Source organism: Temnothorax americanus, unplaced genomic scaffold, assembly GCF_048541705.1.
Source record: "Temnothorax americanus isolate GAGA-0224 unplaced genomic scaffold, ASM4854170v1 Scaffold103, whole genome shotgun sequence".
NCBI classification, from domain to species: Eukaryota; Metazoa; Arthropoda; class Insecta; order Hymenoptera; family Formicidae; genus Temnothorax; species Temnothorax americanus.
In genome coordinates this window covers 13,965-33,415 of record NW_027509235.1, presented here as the reverse complement: position 1 = coordinate 33,415, position 19,451 = coordinate 13,965, and the positions used below count along the sequence as shown (strand labels likewise).

Sequence of the window (19,451 nt, the reverse complement as noted above, 5' to 3'; positions counted from 1 at the left end):
GAAAAAGTAAGGCGTAGAGTGAGATTAGGAGTAGCAGCAGAGAGGAAAGTAGTGGTGGAGGGAAGGGAGAAGTGGCAAAGGCGGTGGAAGTGGAGGCGAGAAGCAAGGAAGAGTAAGAGAGGAGATATTAGTTAGTAACAGTGTGTGGTCAGAAAAAGGTTAGGGACACCTTAGAGAGAAATTGAAGTGGCAGGCGGTTGAGAGGTGGCGACATTGTGGATGAAGAAAGGCTGAGAGGTGGTGACATCTCAGAGAGAAAAGGGGAAGGAGTAGGGTGGCGGTAGATTTGAAGCGAGATAGGGAGAAAAGGAGACGATAGAATAAATAAGGTGAGAGGAAAGCAGGGGATAAAAAGGAGAGTAGAGGAGATAAATAAGGAAAATGAGGGGAAGGATAAAGCGAAGAAGGAGCTCAAAAAGATGACGAGTAGAAGAGGTAAGGTAGGTAGCACAAGGAGAGAGAGAGAAGTGCGAGTTTATGTTGTGAGGCGAGTATAGATGATTATTAAAAAAAAAGAGCGGAAGGAGACAGAGGAGAGAGAAAAAGGCGTTTAGATGGAGTAGGAAAATGGTGATATCGCCAGAGGGGAAAGAACAGATAATAAGGATAATGAGTAAAATGATGGAGAAAATACGGGAATTAAAGAAAGAACAGAAAGAGCAAGGGGTAGAAAGTAGAAAGCAAGAAAGAGAGAGAAATGATAAGAGATGAGATTAGGAAGATGAGGGCGCATGTGGAGAAGAGAGAGGTGAAATGGCAGAAGGAAAGGGAGAAATTGAAGGAGATAGGAGAGTTGAAAGGAAGGCTGGATAGTATAGAAAAGGAGAGAGATGGGAGGAAGGAAAGTGGAAGATAGGAAAAAGAGATAAAGCAGTGGAAGCGAAGGTAAGAGAGCTAGAAATGTGGAGAGAGTTAGAAGAGAGAGACAGAAGGAGGAACAATGTAGTAATGAAAAAGGTGGAGGTGGAGGAGTGAAGGGTAAAGGAAGCGGTAGAGAAGCTATGGCTAGAGATGGGAAAGGAGGAAGGAATAAAATAGGTAAAAGAGATAGGAAGAAAGACGGCGCAAAAGAAGAAGATAGTTTTAGTTAGTTTAAAAGATAGAGTAAGAAAAAGAGAGGTAATACAGAGAAAGAATGTGTGGAAAAAGAGGATGGAAAGAATAAAAGATGACATGATTTTGAAGGAAAGAAAAATGTAATGGAGCCTGGAGAGGATAGCTGAGAAGGAGAGAAAGAATAGGAGGAAAGCTTGGATAAAGTACGGAAAGATTTCGATAAAGGGGATGTGGTGGAGTTGGGATGAGGAAAAAGAAGTCATGACAGATGGAAGAGGAAATGAGAAAGAGGAACAAGAAGAAGGAGGGGGGAGAAAAAAGAACAAAGAAAGAGAGAAAGAGTGGAAAAAAGGGAGACGGAAAAATGAAAAGGGAGGATAGTGAGAAAGGAGGAAAAACGATGGGACAGAAGAGGGAGAGTAGGAAAAAAGGGAGCGTGGTGAGGCTGAAGAAAGGGGGGAAAGGAGTCAGATAGAGTAAAATGGGAAAAGTAAAAAGGAGTGAAAAAGAGGAAAAAGAGGGGTGAAAAAGAGAAGGGGGAAGAAAGGAATTAAGGAGGGAGGAAGAAAGGAAGGGACAGGAAGGAAGCCTAAAGATAGGCTTTTGGAATGTAGCGAAAAAGAAGGAAAAACAGGAAGAGTTTTGGGAAAGGATACAAGAGTGGGATGTTGTGGGGTTGGTGGAGACGTGGCTGAAACAGGCGGAATGGGAGAAGATAAAGTATAGGGTGCCAAAGAAGTTCAACTGGAGTATACAGGGTGCAAAGAAAGAAAGAGTTGGAAGAAAAGGAAGAGCAATAATTGGAATAATGATGGAAGTCAGAGAAGGGTTAGAAGAAAAAAAAGAATGGGTGGAGGAGGAAGGTTTAATGATTAAAGAAGTAAGATGGAAGAAGGAGAAATGTAGATTGGCAATAGTTTACGTAAGCGGCAACTTGGACAAGATGATGGGTAAGATAAAATCGGTAAAAGAGGAGGAAGGGAGAGAGGAGAGATGGATAGTGGGGGCGATTTCAATGCAAGAACAGGAGAAAAAGGAGCGATGAAGGATGGAGAAGAGATGGAGCGATGAAGGATGGAGCTGAAAGAAAATCGAAAGATAAAATGATAAATAGGTAGAAGAAAGGGCTGATTAATCTTCCATTTGGATGGAAGAGAAAGGGTGGGAAATTATGAACGGAGCAAAGGAGGGAGATGAAGAGGGGGAGGTGACTTTTACAGGAGAAAAGGGGGAAACAGTGATCAATTACGCAATAGAAGATAGAAAAGCTTGAGAAAGAGTGACAAGATTAGAGGTGAGGTGTGAGGTAGATTCGGATTACCAATCAATAGCAGTACGGTTGGACAAAGAGGGTGGTGGTGAGAGGAGAGGGACAATAGCGGAGGAAGAGAGGTGGATGGAAAAGACGGACTGGTCGGAAGAGGCAAGAGAGGAGTTTTGAAAAAGGACGGAGGAGGTAGAAATAGGTAGAGGGGCAATAGATAAAGAGGTCGAAAAGTTGACAAAAAGAATTAAGATAGAAGTAAGGGTGAGAAAAGTAAAAAGAGGGGCAGAAGGAAAGGGTGGGATGGGGACTGTAGGAAGAAAAGGAAGGAGATAAAAAAATTATTAAGAGACTGGAAAAGAGGAAGAAAACACAAAGAAGATCATAAGAGAAGAAAGGAGTATAAGGAAAAGTGTGAGGAAAAAGGAAGAAAAAAAGAGAAATTTGCTGAAAGACGCAAGAGAGGCGAGAACAGAGAAGCAGGTGTGGGAAGTAATAAACAAGGAAAGGAGAAGAAGGGTAGAAATTAATAAGAAGATAACATTAGAGAAGGAGATAGGATAGGAAGAAGTAGCGAGAATACTGAAAGGGCTAAAAAAAGGTAAAGCGGCGGGAGAAGACGAGATAGGAAATGAAGTGTAAAGTTATGGGGGAAGTGGTTTAAAAAAGGCGTTATGGAAGAGTATATATGGAAAAGAGAGGGTTTACACACTTACACATTTACACACTAAATTATGCGATAGGGAAGCGATAAAAGAGGAAAAAGAAGGTAGTGGCTGCTTTTGTAGATCCAAGGGCGGTATTTGATTCAGTGAACAGGAGGGTTTTAGGAAGATGTCTGAAAAAACCAGGGGTGAGTGAGAGGTTGGGAAAGAGGATCATGGAAATATACGAGAAAACCAGGAGTGTAGTGAGGGTGGAGGAAAGATACGGAAGGAAATTTTGGACAGCGAGAGAGGTAAACGGAAAAATTAACAGACCCGATCAGGATTTAAATTCGATACCTTTCGTTTTCTACCTTCGTAGTTTGTTACTGTGTGTTGCTTCACAATTGTTTTATCCCACATAGCAAAATGTTGGCAGCATGCCGACAGCATGCCAGTAAATTTATCTCATAATTTCGCAGCAAGATCTTCTTGTGCTGTGTTTTTTATTCTATTCTATTTGATTTTTACTACTTTATAATTCGTTTTATCAGTAAGTATGCCAGTTTACGTTGCATCTCAATTATATATTTAAATATAAAACTGCATTATAAAAAAAATAAAAAAAAGATAAATATAGCTTCAAGACGTTACAAACATGTAAAATGATCTGATATTATTAATAAAATATTTATTATTATTTGAACTGTACAATTAGTAAAAGAAATTTGGGTAAATTTTATTTTTAATAATTGTTTTTGAATGATTCGTTTTTAGCAAAGTTTATATATAAAAATCAATAAATGTATGAAGTATGTGTTTTTACGTTTTTAATTATATAAGTAAATAATGTCCTTATCAGCATTAATAATGTACGGTGTATAGTTTTCGAGAAATAGAAAGGTGTTGCTTTAGAGGACCTATCGATATTAGCAACTTACCTCTTCACTTCTAATAAAAATATAAAAAATGTATAGTTGTATATTCGCAAAATAAAATTAATGCGCGCGCGTAGCGCGCGCCTGTGTTCTATTCGTGAAATAAAATAAAAGCGCGCTCGTAGTGCGCGCCTGTGTTGTTTTAGTCTCCACTTTTAAAAAAAGCGTATTAACTGAGTGAATTTCGTTTGTATCGGAAAATTGAAGCCTCTTTTTCGCGATGCCGATTGGTTATTTCGATTGATTGCCGCGCCGTAGCTTGCTTCATCCCGTGAGGGACTGTCATCGCGGAGTGTGGCGAGTTTCGTGTGTGTAGTGCGTCGTGTGTGTCGTGATGTGACAGCTCGCGTCGTGTCGCGAGATTAATCGTCCCGCGTCGTGTCGCGAGGTTAATACTATTATTAATGTGATCTCTCATCATTATTATAAATATAAAATCGTTTAATTCTGAATTTCGGTCGCGTCACGGAAAGATCAAAATGCCACGCGAAATATCAGCGGATCGGAGATAAGTAATTATAGTGACTCCTCTTCTAAAAAGGGCATGTCGTAGGTATTGTTGTCACTTTTCCGCGATGCCGATTGGTTCTCTTGCTGCGCTTACTTCATTTGCAGCTGTCATTGTATATTTTGACAGTTGTGTGTATCAAGGGTTAATAGTGTAATAGTAATAGCATAATGTTAAAGATAAATAGCGCGCGCAAAGCGCGCGTCTGTAGTGTCTCGTAACATTTCAGAAATGAATATGCGCTTTTATTGATAAAAAAAGAGTTGAAAATATGGGTCTATGTATATTATACATAACCTGGTAATGTCAATATTGTATATTATGCGAACTTCGCTTGTAATACACTTTTTTTGTTTATATGTCGCTTATTTAATAGCATGTAAAAAGAACATTAATTTCTTATTTGGTAATTAAAAGCAAAATGGCGAATAATCGTGATAAATCGATATATCAACCGTTAATGTTGCCTTTTTTATATTTTATAAGTAGTTATACTAGGCGGGTTCCAATCCGGTGGCTCCGAGAGGGGGGTGAGGGAGGGGGGTATCGGATTACGCGGGGGGTGAGGAAGGGGGGTATCGGATTTCGCGGGGGTGAGGGGGAGGGGGAGGGGTGTCGGGTTACACAGAAGTATCGGATTTCGCGGAGGTGAGGGGGAGGGGGTGTGTCGGGTTACATAAAGGGTGAGAGGGAGGGGGGGTGTCGGGTTACACAGTGGTATCAAATTTCGCGGGGGGTGAGGGGGAGGGGGGATGTCGGGTTACACAGGAGTATCGAATTTCGCGGGATGAAGGGGAGGGGGGGTATCGGGTTACACAAGGGGAATCGGATTACGAAGGGAAGGGGTGACCTTGGCATACCACCGGGATGACTCACCTGGATGACTCACCGGGATGACTCACCCGCGCCGCTGGTCCGCGCCGCTGGTCCGCGCGGGGGGAGGGGGTCCGCGTTCGCATTTGTGGTCGCGCCGCGGGTTTGCGTGGGGGTCCGCGGGGGTCCGCGGGGGCCGCGTGGAGGTCCACGGTTGCGCCGCGGGGTCCGTCGGGTCGCGGGGGCCTCGTTCGCAACGACGCCGCTAGGCAGCGTACAATGGGTAAGACTAAGTCGATAGCGCACTGCGTAGGGAGCGTGTTTTGTTGATGACGCATCGAACCTGTCGGGACATGTTCGTCGTAAACAACATTTTTCTAGGAAAAAGGGGGTGTTATCTCATCTCGTAGACTAAACAATTTCGCGCTATTTTTTACGACGCAGTACGTAAAAAACAAAGGAAGAAATGACGTCATCGGGACGATGATCGATCCGATAACGCATCGAACCTGTTGGAACATGTTCGTCGTAAACAACATTTTCGAATTGCGTCGCGTGGTTCGCCGAGGAACTAAGACGTTTAGCACACGACGTAAAGAACATCTTGTCCGATAATATACCCATGGCGGATTTTACGCGAGACGAGTGGAAAAAATTTAACAGCGCAACGCACTGTCACGTGTGCAAAAAACCGTTCGAGCCAGACGACGTCCGCGTACGCGATCACTGTCACTTGACCGGTCGTTATAGAGGTCCCGCGCATTTCAGCTGTAATCTAAATTACACAGATTCGCATTACATTCCAATAATTTTTCATAATTTATCGGGTTACGACGCGCATTTTATTATCAAGGAAATAGCTACAGCCTACGAAGGACGCGTAGACTTACTTCCAATCACGAAAGAAAAATACATTCCATTTACGAAAAACGTCAAAAGCACTGAGGATAAAAACTACCAAAATTGCATCAAATTAAGATTCATCGACTCGTACAAATTTCTTAGCACAAGTCTCGAAAAATTAGCATCCTTCCTCGATAAAGATAAGTTAAAAATTATACGTTCAAAATTTTCCGCGTTATCCGACCAAGATTTCGAATTATTGACGCGAAAAGGTGTCTTTCTGTACGAGTACACTTTTTTAAAAAAAAGGTAAAGAAAGGCGCCAAGTACACGCATAGTAGTGTATATGTTGTTACCTCGAAAAAAAAAACAGTGGTAGTATTATACCTTAAAAAAATCTAAGTAACAAGTGGTAGACGAAATCTTTGTATCTTGAAAAATCTCGAAAAAACCTAAACAGTGGTATCTTCACCTAAAAAAAAAACAAAGTAGTAGTATTATACCTCAAAAAAACCTAAGTAACAAGTGGTGGACGTAAGCTTTGTATCTCCAAAAATCTCATCACAAAATTACGTTACCTTATCAAAAAATGAGTCGCGCTTCAAGTGATCTATTATTACAATTACAAAAAAGAAATGATATCTCTTTTTAAATTACAGCGCCAATTACAGAGAACATACACTGAGAAAAAAAATGTGTCAATCCCAAGAAATATTTAGTCCGATACGTTCAACTAAACATTTTAGTTAGTTAACTAAACATTAGTTGAATTAATTAATTCTTGATTAAAGAAACGAAATAAATTGTTGAAACAACTAATATTTAGTTAACTAACTAAAATGTTTAGTTGAACGTATCGAACTAAATATTTCTTGGGATTAACAATTTTTTTTCTCAGTATATTTTTCGAGATACAAAGATTACGTCTGCCACTTGTTACTTAGGTTTTTTCGAGGTATAATATTACTACTGCTTTTCTTCGATTAGAATAAAAAATTGAATCATGAAGAATTACACAGAGGTAACAGTACAAAATACAAATATTTTATTAAAATATTTAAACCCAACAAGGGAATACAAGGTATTTAAATACAAAGTTTATATATGTATTTTAAAAGATTTAATCGCATCGCAAAGAATTACAGAGGTAACAGTACAAAAAATAAAAATATTTTATTAAAATACATAAATTTTTCTTGTCAAAAAACTTGGCGTGTTTTTCTCTCAAAATCAATTTTATTTTCTTATAAAAATTATCTTTCTGCCAAATCACGACTTGTTGGATAATGTGTCCTACAATTTTAACAATCCCCTCTTATATTTATTAGCTGAGGCCTAAACGATTGTTTATTTAAATTTTTTAGAATTACAAAAAATGGCTGCGACTTTGCTTGGAAAGGAAGATGCACTTTTTGTTAGCTCTGGTACAATGGGAAACTTGATCGCTGGTAAGATTCTAAAAACGATCTCTGTAGGTATACGTCTCGCATCTTAACCTTTAAAATTCATTAAAAAGGACGAAATTTATTTTCATTCATTTAATGATCGAATTATGAAAGTTACGGGGAAGAATCTCTTAATACCGTTAATTAAAAAATTGACCTCTATTTATCGGGATTCTGAATGGAGTCTGTGTCACGTTAGAAAAGTGAAGATCGATTTTCTCGATTTTTTTCAAACGCATTTAAAGAAAATGTTATGCTTTCTTTCCTTCCTTTTCAGTTATGAATCATTGTGATGTGCGTGGCAGCGAAATCTACTGTGGAAACGAGTCGCATGTGTTTCTTCATGAACAGGGTGGTGCAGCGCAAATAGCCGGTGCGAGCATTTGTCCTCTGTTTAACTACGACGACGGTACGTTCGATCTGAAGAGCCTCGAGAGTGCGATTCGCGTGGACCGACTACACGAACCGATCTCAAAGCTGGTCATAGTGGAGAATACGATAAACGGAAAAGCCGTTCCTCAGTCATGGGTCGAGAAGTTGGCGATGGTGGCGAAGAAGCACAATCTTAGGATGCATTTGGACGGGGCACGACTGTGGAATGCCTCGGCCGCGTCGAAGATCTCGGCGAAGGATCTAGCCGCTCCGTTCGACTCGGTCACTTTTTGCTTGAGCAAAGGATTGGGCGCTCCCGTGGGGTCTGTGCTCTGCGGAAGCGAGAGCTTTATCGCTAACGCGAGGAGAAGGCGCAAGGTGCTGGGTGGTGCTATGCGACAGGTCGGCGTGATCGCTGCGGCCGGGCTCGTCGCCCTGGAACAGACAGTGCCACGACTGGTAGAAGATCACAGAAAAGCATTTATTATCGCGGAGGCGATCGATCAATTGGATACCAAGATATTCAGCGTAGACCTGAAAACCACGCACACCAATATGATATTCATAAACGTGAATACCGACAGCGGAGTTTCCGCCGAGACTTTCATGAAGAGGCTCCATCAAGTGAATGATTTCAATGACGATGATAAGATCATAATCAGATGCCTGGCTCTCACGGAAAGATTGGTCAGAATGGTTCTCCATTATGATATCGATGATTCGATGGTAGCTGCCGCTATTCGTAAATTAAGATACGTTATCAAGGAATTGGATCCCCAAGTAAAGATTGAAATTCTAAATTAAAAGATTAAGATTATTGTAGCATCAAATATTATCTTAATTAAATATTATCTGTATATATGCTGAAACACATGTATATATTTAAATAAAGTATTTTTAATAACTAAACTGACATTAATAATAGCAATACATACTTCTTTAAAAATTTGATAAAAATGTAAAGTTACGAGATACATATGAAACCGATGAAAATCCGCTGTAAGAGATAGAATTCAGATTTTTCTTTTGTTGTATTGTTATGTATATTATAATAAAGTTGTATAATAGCTTGAGTAAATACTAAATCGTTATATCTTGAAACATAGGTCCCTCAATTAAATTCTTGTGTAACGTGTATACCTAATTAACCTAATTATCTTAATTTCTATTAGTTACATCAAGGAGTATCCGAGTAATGAAGTTCCATAAAATCAAGTATCGTATATTGAAATCTTCTCATTTATTTCCTTTATAATACTCCTCCACAAAAATTGTAAAAGCGTCAACCAATGATTAACGATGGATGTACTCAGCTGTCCTGGCTATTAACTTTGAAACGCGTCATTAACTGGCTCATCGTCGTCCTCATCTTCCTCGCCCTCGCTCTCGAAGGTATTGTCAGGAATATCGTACAATCGAATCATAGGCTTGTTTGGATCCTTCATTATCAAGTACTTGCCATCCTTCTGCTTCATGCAAATGTCGATGATGCATCTTAGAATGCCCCACGCATTATCCATGTTCAGATTTATCTGCGTCGCAAACTCATTCGGTTTGTACTGCTGTGTACCAAGAATCACGTGCTTGCTCGAGTCTCGCACAATAGCTCGCGACACGTAGCCGAATTTCAGCTGATCCGAACCGGCTAGTAGCGCCTGAACCGTCCATTTGGCAAGTTTACAGGCGTTATTGCGCAATTCGTTCGCCAAAACCGCACCGCGCTGCGTGTCCAGCTTTTGACGCCACTCGACTCCATTAGCCAGTTTCGAGTCCCACTCGTTCAATGCCTTGATCGTCAGGAATTGATTCTCGTTGTTCGGGCCTTGCATCACGGCGTCATGCTCGCATCGGGCGACAAGTACTATACCATTGTTGAGATCCCACTTGCGATAACGGTAAGCCACACTGGCCACGTCGCGTGCCCTACGAGCGGAGATATTGCGACGCAAAGTCCAAATGTGAAAATTTATTTTTAAGATACGTCTCCTCCTAACGCTGCGATCTATTATGACGTCATCAGAGAAACGTCACTTTCACTTTTTCGACGCTGGCGGCGCAGGTATCGCCAGTTTCGATATCGCGCGCGTATTTCAAAATTAGGTCGATAAACTTATCGGTCAGGAGGAAGATTTCTATTTAAGTAAAAATTAAGTATATATATAATAAATATTGAGTCAACGGAAAAGTAGGTTCTCTATGCTTGGCAGAAAGTGCCGCTAGGGAATTTTTAAGTCGATTCTTATGAATCAAGCTTGAATTTGATGTCTATGTATCCCAGGTTGCCGATGACAAGGTCTCCAGATAGTGCGCTTTATAGTTTTCGGTGTCCAGGTGTAATAATACGTTGAATTCGATGTCTACGTGTCCCAGGTTGCCGATGACGAGGTCCACATAGTGCGCTCCGTAGTTTTTGGTGTCTACGTGTATTAATATCTTGAATTCGATGTCCACGTGTCCCAGGTTGCCGATGACGGGATCCAGATAATGCGCTTCATAGATTTCGGTGTCCAGGTGTAATAATACGTTGAATTCGATGTCCACGTGTCCCAGGTTGCCGATGACGAGGTCCACACAGTGCGCTTCGTAGTTTTCGGTGTCCAGGTGTAATAATATGTTGAATGCGATGTCTACGTGTCCCAGGTTGCCGATGACGAGGTCCACATAGTGCGCTCCGTAGTTTTCGGTGTCTACGTGTATTAATACCTTGAATTCGATGTCCACGTGTCCCAGGTTGCCGATGACGAGGTCCACACAGTGCGCTTCGTAGTTTTCGGTGTCCAGGTGTAATAATACGTTGAATGCGATGTCTACGTGTCCCAGGTTGCCGATGACGAGGTCCACACAGTGCGCTTCGTAGTTTTCGGTGTCCAGGTGTAATCGTACGTTGAATTCGATGTCTAGGTGTCCCAGGTTGCCGATGACGAGGTCCACATAGTGCGCTCCGTAGTTTTCGGTGTCTACGTGTATTAATACCTTGAATTCGATGTCCACGTGTCCCAGGTTGCCGATGACGAGGTCCACACAGTGCGCTTCATAGTTTTCGGTGTCCAGGTGTAATAATACGTTGAATTCGATGTCCACGTGTCCCAGGTTGCCGATGACGAGGTCCACACAGTGCGCTTCGTAGTTTTCGGTGTCCAGGTGTAATAATATGTTGAATGCGATGTCTACGTGTCCCAGGTTGCCGATGACGAGGTCCACATAGTGCGCTCCGTAGTTTTCGGTGTCTACGTGTATTAATACCTTGAATTCGATGTCCACGTGTCCCAGGTTGCCGATGACGAGGTCCACACAGTGCGCTTCGTAGTTTTCGGTGTCCAGGTGTAATAATACGTTGAATGCGATGTCTACGTGTCCCAGGTTGCCGATGACGAGGTCCACACAGTGCGCTCCATAGTTTTTGGTGTCTACGTGTATTAATATCTTGAATTCGATGTCCACGTGTCTCAGGTTGCCGATGACGGGATCCAGATAATGCGCTTCATAGATTTCGGTGTCCAGGTGTAATAATACGTTGAATTCGATGTCTACGTGTCCCAGGTTGCCGATGACGAGGTCCACATAGTGCGCTCCGTAGTTTTTGGTGTCTACGTGTATTAATATCTTGAATTCGATGTCCACGAGTCCCAGGTTGCCGATGACGGGATCCAGATAGTGCGCTTCATAGTTTCCGGTGTCCAGGTGTAATCGTACGTTGAATTTGATGTCTACGTGTCCCAGGTTGCCGATGACGAGGTCCACATAGTGCGCTTCGTAGTTTTCGGTGTCCAGGTGTAATAATATGTTGAATGCGATGTCTACGTGTCCCAGGTTGCCGATGACGAGGTCCACATATTGCGCTCCGTAGTTTTCGGTGTCTACGTGTATTAATACCTTGAAATTGATGTCTAGGTGTCCCAGGTTGCTGATGACGAGGTCCACATAATGCGCTTCATAGTTTTTGGTGTCTAGGTGTATTAATAACTTTAAATCTGAATGGGTGCGTTCAGCCGATACTCCGCTAGCCTAGCAATCGTGAGCAGTTGCTCATTTTTGCTCGTTTCTTCTTTTTTTAATCCAGTAAGTCAAAAAAGAAGAAACGAGCGAAAACGAGCGACTGCTCACGATTGCTAGGCTAGCAAAGTATCGGCTGAACGCACCCAATGTAGGACACGTAGATATCGAATTCGAGGTATTAATACATGTAGACACCGAAAACTACGAAGCGCACTATGTGGACCTCGTCATCGGCAACTTGGAACACGTGGCCATCAAATTCAAGGTATTAATACACCTGGACACCGAAAACTATAGAGCGCGCTATGTGGACCTCGTCATCGGCAACCTGGAACACCTAAACATTGAATTCAAGCTTGATTCATAAAAATCGACTTAAAATTTCCTTAGCGGCAGAATTAAAATTATGTCATGACATAATAAAAATCGCTGAATTAAAATTATGTCTAGACATAATAAAAATTGGACAAAAATTATGTTTAGACATAATAAAAATTGGATGAATTAAAATTTTGTCTGACGTAAAAATAATTTTTGGAAAAAGTTGGTAAGAAATAATTTATACAAGCAACGTAATATACATGCATATTATATATAAAAGCAATGTCCGGCAATGTGTATATATATATATATTTACAACTTCAGACACATTTCTTTATAAGGTGTAATTTTTTTTTGTTAAGATTAAGATGCGTAACACTACAAAAAGGCGTGATATCCGTACAAAATTACCTTTTTCAAAAAAAAGGTAAAAAAATGCGCCAAGTACACGCATAGTAGTACATATGTATTATGTTGTTACCTCGAAAAAAACAAAGTGGTAGTATTATACCTCGAAATAACACCTTGTACATCGCTGAATTAAAATTATGTCTAGACATAATAAAAATTGGACAAAAATTATGTTTAGACATAATAAAAATTGGATGAATTAAAATTATAACCCCCTAATTGGACCCCAAGCTATCGATCAAGCCTACTTAGAACTTGATCCGTTCACTCGTTATCGAGATCTCAACATCTCGGGTACTCGCAACTCGTCGCGTCGCGTAAAAGAGTCACGGTCGGTCTCGCTCCGCGTGTACTTGGCGCGAGACACTACCGTGTCTCTTGATTGACTGCGTCAAAAAGTTGGAGGATGCGTGTTTACCATCGCGCGACTCGTTTTACAGTTCATTGACGGGTGACACCGTATCCGAGAGCGATTACGCGCACGCCGTCAACGTCTAGCAGCCGTTCTCCATTCGAACGCTCGGTGACTACAGCGATCTGTATCTAAAGATCGATGTCTTGCTGTTGGCCGATATCTTTGAAAATTTTCGCGATAGCTGCGTCGCGAGTTATGGACTCGATTCGGCATATTATTACACTCTACCGGGGTTTACGTGGGACGCTATGTTGAAGCATACGGGTATCAATTTCGAACTGCTCACGGACATTGACATGGTCATGTTCATCGAACACGGTATACGCGGTGGTCTGAGTCAATGTTCCGGCAGATACGCTCTGGCCAATAACAGGTACATGCAATCTTACGATACATCGAAACCATCGTCATACCTGATGTATTTCGACGTAAACAACTTGTACGGCTGGGCAATGTGTCAACCATTGCCTTATGCAGACTTTCGATGGGTCGAAGACGTCTCGAATTTCGAGTTTAGCGCGATCGTTTTGGATTCGCCCACGGGTTACATTCTCGAAGTCGATCTAGAGTATCCGCAGAATAAACACGACGCGCACGCTGACCTACCGTTCTGTCCGACACGCGATAAACCACCCGGCATACGGCAGGACAAACTTCTCGCCACGCTGTACGATAAGAAGCGTTATGTCACACACTACCGCAACCTACAGCAATGCACGCGTCAGGGCCAAAGCACATGACATGGCGTAGCGATCTACGACAATCGTAGTCGTGGACGTAAGTAACGCACAAGCTTTGGCGTAGTGCGTTATGTCGTATCGCTAGTGATGGCGAGTACGAGCAAGCTGCCAAAACCAAAGGTGAGTACTATCCTGATAATTTTTAAATAAATTAAAAGTAATCGTCAAATTTAGTTGTTAAAAGTAAAATTTTTACTAATTAGGCTGTAACAACCTAATTATGCTGTAATGATCTATTTTGTGCTTATATGTTAAATGACGAACAATGGTAATTTTAGGTTAACAGCAATTTTTCTTTATATAAGAATGCTTTAAAGAACGCTTTTTTTCTTCGCTTGCTCCTTGCTAATTTATGAATTTTTTTTAGATTATTGTTTAAATAAAATTGTACATGGTAAATGGTAATTTTTAGGTTAGCGGCATTTACGGATCAACGCCCGATGTACTGACGATACTCGACGTCGCGCTGCTACCCTTACCAGAATCGTTATTGCCTATACGCGCGCTGGAAGAACGATACACCATTACCATTGCAGCACGCCGCATTGCTGCGGAAACGTGCGGATGCTCAAAAGAGAAAGAGAGGCAGGCGAAGAGGCAAAAAGGAAGAGAAAAAAGGAAAATTACGCTTGGCGAAGCGCTAAACGCTAAGAGTTCTTCGCCTTCGTTGCGGCTCCTCTCATCTCACGTGCCGCGGTTCGTCAGAGTGACTTTGATCGAATTCCGATTAGCTTGATCAACGGCAACCTGCAGGAATAACAGTGCGTTTAATCATTTTCTGCAGGAGGCTAAGGATTCGCAAAACGATATCAGCCATTCTATGTATCAGTTCCACATATTTTTACATAGTTTTTACTGTTTTCCAGTTTTGCCTGGGCATGATGCAGAGGTTAATAACGCAGCAAGCGGTAGATCAGAAAGGTGCTCGATATATTACTGATACTTTGTGGTTGTTGATGGAATTCACAATTCTGTTGCCCACATTAAAAAAATTATGTTCTAACTCCTTAGTTTCATCCAGTTTTCTTTTTCTTGGCCTTGGAGAACATATTACACCTTTGCCATAAGTATGTTCAGCATCAACAATTTCCTTGGGCTTTGTGTTTTGACTTTCTTTATTACACGAAGAAAAAGCGTTAACGTCGTCTGGAACATGTGATTTGCTTCCTGATGGACCTTTGTTAACAAAAGTTGCATCTGGTTGACATTTGGTTACATTACTATAAGTTCTGAAACAAACAACAATTATATTTAAAAAATGTTATGTCATAAAGGGATTACACTAATTACATATTTACAGGAATAAAATTACTTTCGTCTTTTGATGACTTGGTCCAAGAATTTTAATTGAGCATATAATGGAAATTGACGAGAAGTTAAATTTGGAGCACCACTTCCACTTCTACACTGATTTTCTAGTCTTTTCTTTTCACGATTATATTGCTCTCTCAATGAAGTGCACCTTCTTTGGCAATAATCAGGCATGTAAAAATCACCTATAGTAGAAGTTTAAAAATAATTAATAAAAGTATGTGTAATGACTAAAAATAATTTACTAAAATTTAATTTTAATAAAAAAATTACCACAATTTGTTTCAATCATTGTTTTAGAGATTTCGTTCCAAGCATTTTGTTTCATTAATGTATTTTTAAAATTAGCATTTCTTTTATCGTACAAAAATGATCGTTCTCTATACAATTCTATAAGAAATTCATCGCCACTTTTTTCTGCAATAACAACGTTTTCAGAATCATCAGAAATACTTCCGATATCTTGAGTGTGATCAGTGTGATCATCCGAAGACCATCCGATATCATAAATAAAATTATTGCAATAATTATCGTGATCTGACATGATGATAGCAATCTAAAAAAAATTTATAAATTAACAAGAAAAAAGCAATAAAAAATGATTCTTTAACCACCCTTATAAAATTAAAGAAAAATTGCCGCTAATCTAAAAATTACCATTACCATGCATATACAACTTTATTTAAACAGTAATCTAAAAAAATTTATAAATTAGCATGCAAGGAGCAAGCAAAGAAAAAAAGCGTTCTTTAAGCATTAAGTCATCTTTTTTTTTTTTTTTTTTACGCATTAGCAAATTATATGTACACATCCAATTAAGTACTAATAATAAGAAATAGTTTTTATTTTTCATCTTGTTTTTCACTTCTAGAAGCACAAAAAGATATCACTTAATTTATTTATAGAAATTATCAGAATATATGTACTCACCGTAGCCCAGGTATAGCCAGTCGTCCCGGGGATATCAATAATAAATATGTTATCGGAAGTTGTTATCACCGTAGTCCTGAAGTTCATCCAATACAAAACAAAAGAATATTTATTATTGATATCCCCAAGACGACTGACTACCTGGGCTACGGTGAGTACATAGCTACACTGACATAGTACATACTTCTACACTTCTACACTGATTTTCTAGCCTTCTCTTTTCACGATTATATTGCTCTCTCAATGAAGTGCACCATCTTTGGCAATAATCAGGCGTGTAAAAATCACCCATAGTAGAAGTTTAAAAATAACGAAGGTTCGTGAAGCAATTCGAGAATTAAAAACAGCCAGGCATTCGATATAATGCTGTATGCCATAAATCTGCCGGATTAAATCATTATTTTTAGTAACGTACAAATAAACTATGCATTCACACACAATGAGAGTAGAAAATAGAACGTATAAAAACCTAATTACTCACCTAATTGCATAAATCAGCAACACGAGACTCATGACGTTAACATGACCGAGTTTTTTCAGCACGCTGCCCGATACGAAGTTGAAGGGCAATTCTCCAAGGAAACATTGAACACCGGTCATCAGACCCTGCAGGGTTTTACTCCACGTGACATGAGAGCTGACTGTCAGGTCCTCGCTGTACCAGAACAGAAAGTTCCAAATGACTTCTGTACACATCCCGGCGCCTATGCACCACCAGGCAAATACCAACACTCTTCCTTCTTTGAAAACGCTTAATAGCTCTCGAAATAGCGACAGCTCGTCCACAGAGCATTCTGGATTTTTCTGTAACGATACTGCCCAATTACCTGCCAATTTTGAATTCTCTCGATAAACAAGAAGCATCAAACTTCCGTGTGCTATCTTAGTCTCAGTTATATAACACTTGAGAGCTTCTTTTGTACCTTTTTCAATGTTGCAGACACCACTATGTCAGCGACCATGGCACTAGCATAATATAAAATATACAAGTATAATCTTTGTCGTATTGCTCCTTGCTGGAAAGGTCTATCAGGTAGCCTGCGCTTATGCCAAAAATACCGAAACCGATGCTGCCCCACATCTTCTGTTTCCCGTAATCGTTCCTTCCTTCATGACCTGAAATATGTAAACGTATCGAAGTAGCTGTAGTTTAATAATAACGTCATCTGTGCAACAGTGCTCAATACGAACCACGGAGATCAAAGCAGATAGCATCGGCTATACTAACTACAACAGCCATTCCAATCCAACTAATAATGGCTGCCCATAAAAATATGTGGAACTGATACGTAGAATGGCTGATATCGTTTTGCGAATCCTTAGCCTCCTGCAGAAAATGATTAAACGCACTGTTATTCCTGCAAGTTGCCGTTGATCAAGCTAATCGGAATTCGATCAAAGTCACTCTGACGAACCGCGGCACGTGAGATGAGAGGAGCCGCAACGAAGGCGAAGAACTCTTAGCGTTTAGCGCTTCGCCAAGCGTAATTTTCCTTTTTTCTCTTCCTTTTCGCCTCTTCGCCTCCCTCTCTTTCTCTTTTGAGCATCCGCACGTTTCCGCAGCAATGCGGCGTGCTGCAATGGTAATGGTGTATCGTTCTTCCAGCGCGCGTATAGGCAATAACGATTCTGGTAAGGGTAGCAGCGCGACGTCGAGTATCGTCAGTACATCGGGCGTTGATCCGTAAATGCCGCTAACCTAAAAATTACCATTTACCATGTACAATTTTATTTAAACAATAATTTAAAAAAAATTCATAAATTAGCAAGGAGCAAGCGAAGAAAAAAAGCGTTCTTTAAAGCATTCTTATATAAAGAAAAATTGCTGAACCTAAAATTACCATTGTTCGTCATTTAACATATAAGCACAAAATAGATCATTACAGCATAATTAGGTTGTTACAGCCTAATTAGTAAAAATTTTACTTTTAACAACTAAATTTGACGATTACTTTTAATTTATTTAAAAATTATCAGGATAGTACTCACCTTTGGTTTTGGCAGCTTGCTCGTACTCGCCATCACTCGCCATACGACATAACGCACTACGCCAAAGCTTGTGCGTTACTTACGTCCACGACTACGATTGTCGTAGATCGCTACGCCATGTCATGTGCTTTGGCCCTCACGGTCTTCGCGTCACAAAAATTCATCGCGTATTGCAATTCGCTCAATCTCCATGGCTTTGCAATTACATCAAACTCAATACAAAATTTAGAACACTGGCCAAAAACGATTTCGAGAAAAATCTGTATAAATTGATGAACAACGCGGTTTTCGGGAAAACGATGGAGAACGTTCAAAATCACGTCGATGTAAAATTAGTGACAAAGTGGAACGGTAGATACGGCGCGGAGGCATTGATCTCGAAACCAAATTTTCACAGCAGCAGCGTTTTTTTCAGAAAATCTGATAGCCGTCAAACTGCGAAAACTCGAGGTTAAATTTGACAAACCTATTTACGTCGGCATGTGCATTCTCGACATATCAAAAGTCTGTTTGTACAAATTTTATCACGAGTACATGTCTCCCCTGTATCGCGACAAGTGTAGAATTATGTATACCGATACGGACAGTCTGATATACTACATCGAGTGCGAGGATGTGTACGAGAACGTGAAACGCGATATCGCTAGATTCGACACGAGCGATTACGCGATCGACAACGCGTACGGTATAACGCTCGAGAACAAAAAAGTGCCGGGCTTGATGAAGGACGAGAATAACGGTGCGATCATGACCGAATTCGTCGGACTCAGGGCGAAAATGTATGCCTTGCGAGTGGATGGTAAGAAAGACTGTAAAAAAGCGAAAGGTGTCAAGAGCAACGTCGTAGCCAGGTCGATAACGTTCGACGATTACACGAGATGTCTGCGAGACAAAATTGAAATGAAGCGACAGCAGGCTTGCATAAGGTCCCAAAAAACATGAGATGTACACCGTATCCGAAACAAAAATTGCTCTGAGTCCGTACGACGACAAGCGATACATTATACTTAATTCGACCGATACGTTACCGTGGAGACATTATCGAATACTTTTGTAACGTGTGTATTGTATAACATATGTATTGTATAACATATGTATTGTATAACGTATGTATAGTATAACGTATGTATAGTATATGTATGTAACGTAATATATAATGTAGTAGTAGTACCTATAACGTATGTATGTCGTATAACGTATGAATGTACGAATGTATGAATGTAGTATAACGTAACGTATTGTGAGTATTATATTTCAGTATTGGAAAGAATAGTAATAAAGATATTACACATGTGTATTTCATATTTTTTTATACGCTGCACTTTAACGATCTCAAACACCTCGGTGGTCCAATTCGGTGTGTAGCCCTTCTCGAAAATTGTTCTGTATTACGCGCTGTACACCGTAGCCAAGAGTCTTTCGGCTTTCGCGGGGGTAACGTCGACGGGTCGCATG

The 19,451-nt window shown here is 40.5% G+C and overlaps 4 protein-coding genes and 2 pseudogenes across 8 annotated transcripts; 3 read left to right on the top strand and 3 right to left on the bottom strand.

The window, feature by feature from the left end:
* Positions 1–7,312: 7,312 nt before the first annotated feature.
* LOC143903100 (uncharacterized) lies at positions 7,313–9,274 on the top strand. Its single transcript, XM_077416496.1, has 2 exons — positions 7,313–7,514; positions 7,789–9,274. Exons 1-2 carry the CDS (start codon positions 7,442–7,444, stop codon positions 8,685–8,687), a joined length of 972 nt encoding a protein of 323 aa, XP_077272622.1. The 5' UTR covers positions 7,313–7,441; the 3' UTR covers positions 8,688–9,274.
* On the bottom strand, positions 9,100–9,818 carry LOC143903106 (eukaryotic translation initiation factor 3 subunit D pseudogene; annotated as a pseudogene).
* Positions 9,819–12,188: 2,370 nt separating this feature from the next.
* On the top strand, positions 12,189–14,729 carry LOC143903084 (uncharacterized). Of its 4 annotated transcripts, none has more exons than XM_077416483.1 (3): positions 12,934–13,886; positions 14,179–14,462; positions 14,633–14,729. In XM_077416483.1, exons 1-3 carry the CDS (start codon positions 13,854–13,856, stop codon positions 14,646–14,648), a joined length of 333 nt encoding a protein of 110 aa, XP_077272609.1. In that variant the 5' UTR covers positions 12,934–13,853; the 3' UTR covers positions 14,649–14,729. The 4 variants fall into 4 exon arrangements, 3 of the variants coding, with proteins under 3 accessions (XP_077272609.1, XP_077272604.1, XP_077272595.1); XM_077416478.1 differs by having other exon boundaries at positions 12,947–13,886; positions 14,179–14,527; positions 14,616–14,729; XM_077416469.1 differs by having other exon boundaries at positions 12,956–13,886; positions 14,179–14,527.
* On the bottom strand, positions 14,680–16,094 carry LOC143903181 (uncharacterized). The gene is made up of 4 exons (XM_077416644.1): positions 16,008–16,094; positions 15,351–15,633; positions 15,079–15,262; positions 14,680–14,995 (listed from the first exon to the last, which is right to left on the bottom strand). Exons 1-4 carry the CDS (start codon positions 16,092–16,094, stop codon positions 14,680–14,682), a joined length of 870 nt encoding a protein of 289 aa, XP_077272770.1.
* A 97-nt stretch (positions 16,095–16,191) lies between these two features.
* Positions 16,192–18,039, bottom strand: LOC143903172 (major facilitator superfamily domain-containing protein 6-B-like; annotated as a pseudogene). Its single transcript, XR_013258637.1, has 6 exons — positions 17,997–18,039; positions 17,423–17,466; positions 17,199–17,334; positions 16,931–17,123; positions 16,489–16,811; positions 16,192–16,388 (listed from the first exon to the last, which is right to left on the bottom strand). The product of XR_013258637.1 is annotated as a major facilitator superfamily domain-containing protein 6-B-like (transcript).
* A 79-nt stretch (positions 18,040–18,118) lies between these two features.
* On the top strand, positions 18,119–18,938 carry LOC143903165 (uncharacterized). Its single transcript, XM_077416632.1, has 2 exons — positions 18,119–18,347; positions 18,412–18,938. The coding sequence occupies exons 1-2, from the start codon at positions 18,119–18,121 to the stop codon at positions 18,936–18,938; spliced, it is 756 nt and encodes a 251-aa protein (XP_077272758.1).
* Positions 18,939–19,451: the final 513 nt, after the last annotated feature.

Bases quoted from the DNA above. Each gene is read 5' to 3' on its own strand.
- LOC143903181 (XM_077416644.1), bottom strand. From the start codon at position 16,094: ATGAACTTCAGGACTACGGTGATAACAACTTCCGATAACATATTTATT. The intron at 15,634-16,007 runs GTGAGTACATAT...AATTTTTTTTAG, and splicing joins CTGGCTATACCTGGGCTACG to ATTGCTATCATCATGTCAGA. The intron at 14,996-15,078 runs GTAATTTTATTC...TGTTTGTTTCAG, and splicing joins CAAGTCATCAAAAGACGAAA to AACTTATAGTAATGTAACCA.
- LOC143903100 (XM_077416496.1), top strand. From the start codon at position 7,442: ATGGCTGCGACTTTGCTTGGAAAGGAAGATGCACTTTTTGTTAGCTCT. The intron at 7,515-7,788 runs GTAAGATTCTAA...CTTCCTTTTCAG, and splicing joins AATGGGAAACTTGATCGCTG to TTATGAATCATTGTGATGTG.
- LOC143903084 (XM_077416478.1), top strand. From the start codon at position 13,854: ATGGCGAGTACGAGCAAGCTGCCAAAACCAAAG. The intron at 13,887-14,178 runs GTGAGTACTATC...GGTAATTTTTAG, and splicing joins GCAAGCTGCCAAAACCAAAG to GTTAGCGGCATTTACGGATC.
- LOC143903165 (XM_077416632.1), top strand. From the start codon at position 18,119: ATGTGCTTTGGCCCTCACGGTCTTCGCGTCACAAAAATTCATCGCGTA. The intron at 18,348-18,411 runs GTAGATACGGCG...CGTTTTTTTCAG, and splicing joins ATTAGTGACAAAGTGGAACG to AAAATCTGATAGCCGTCAAA.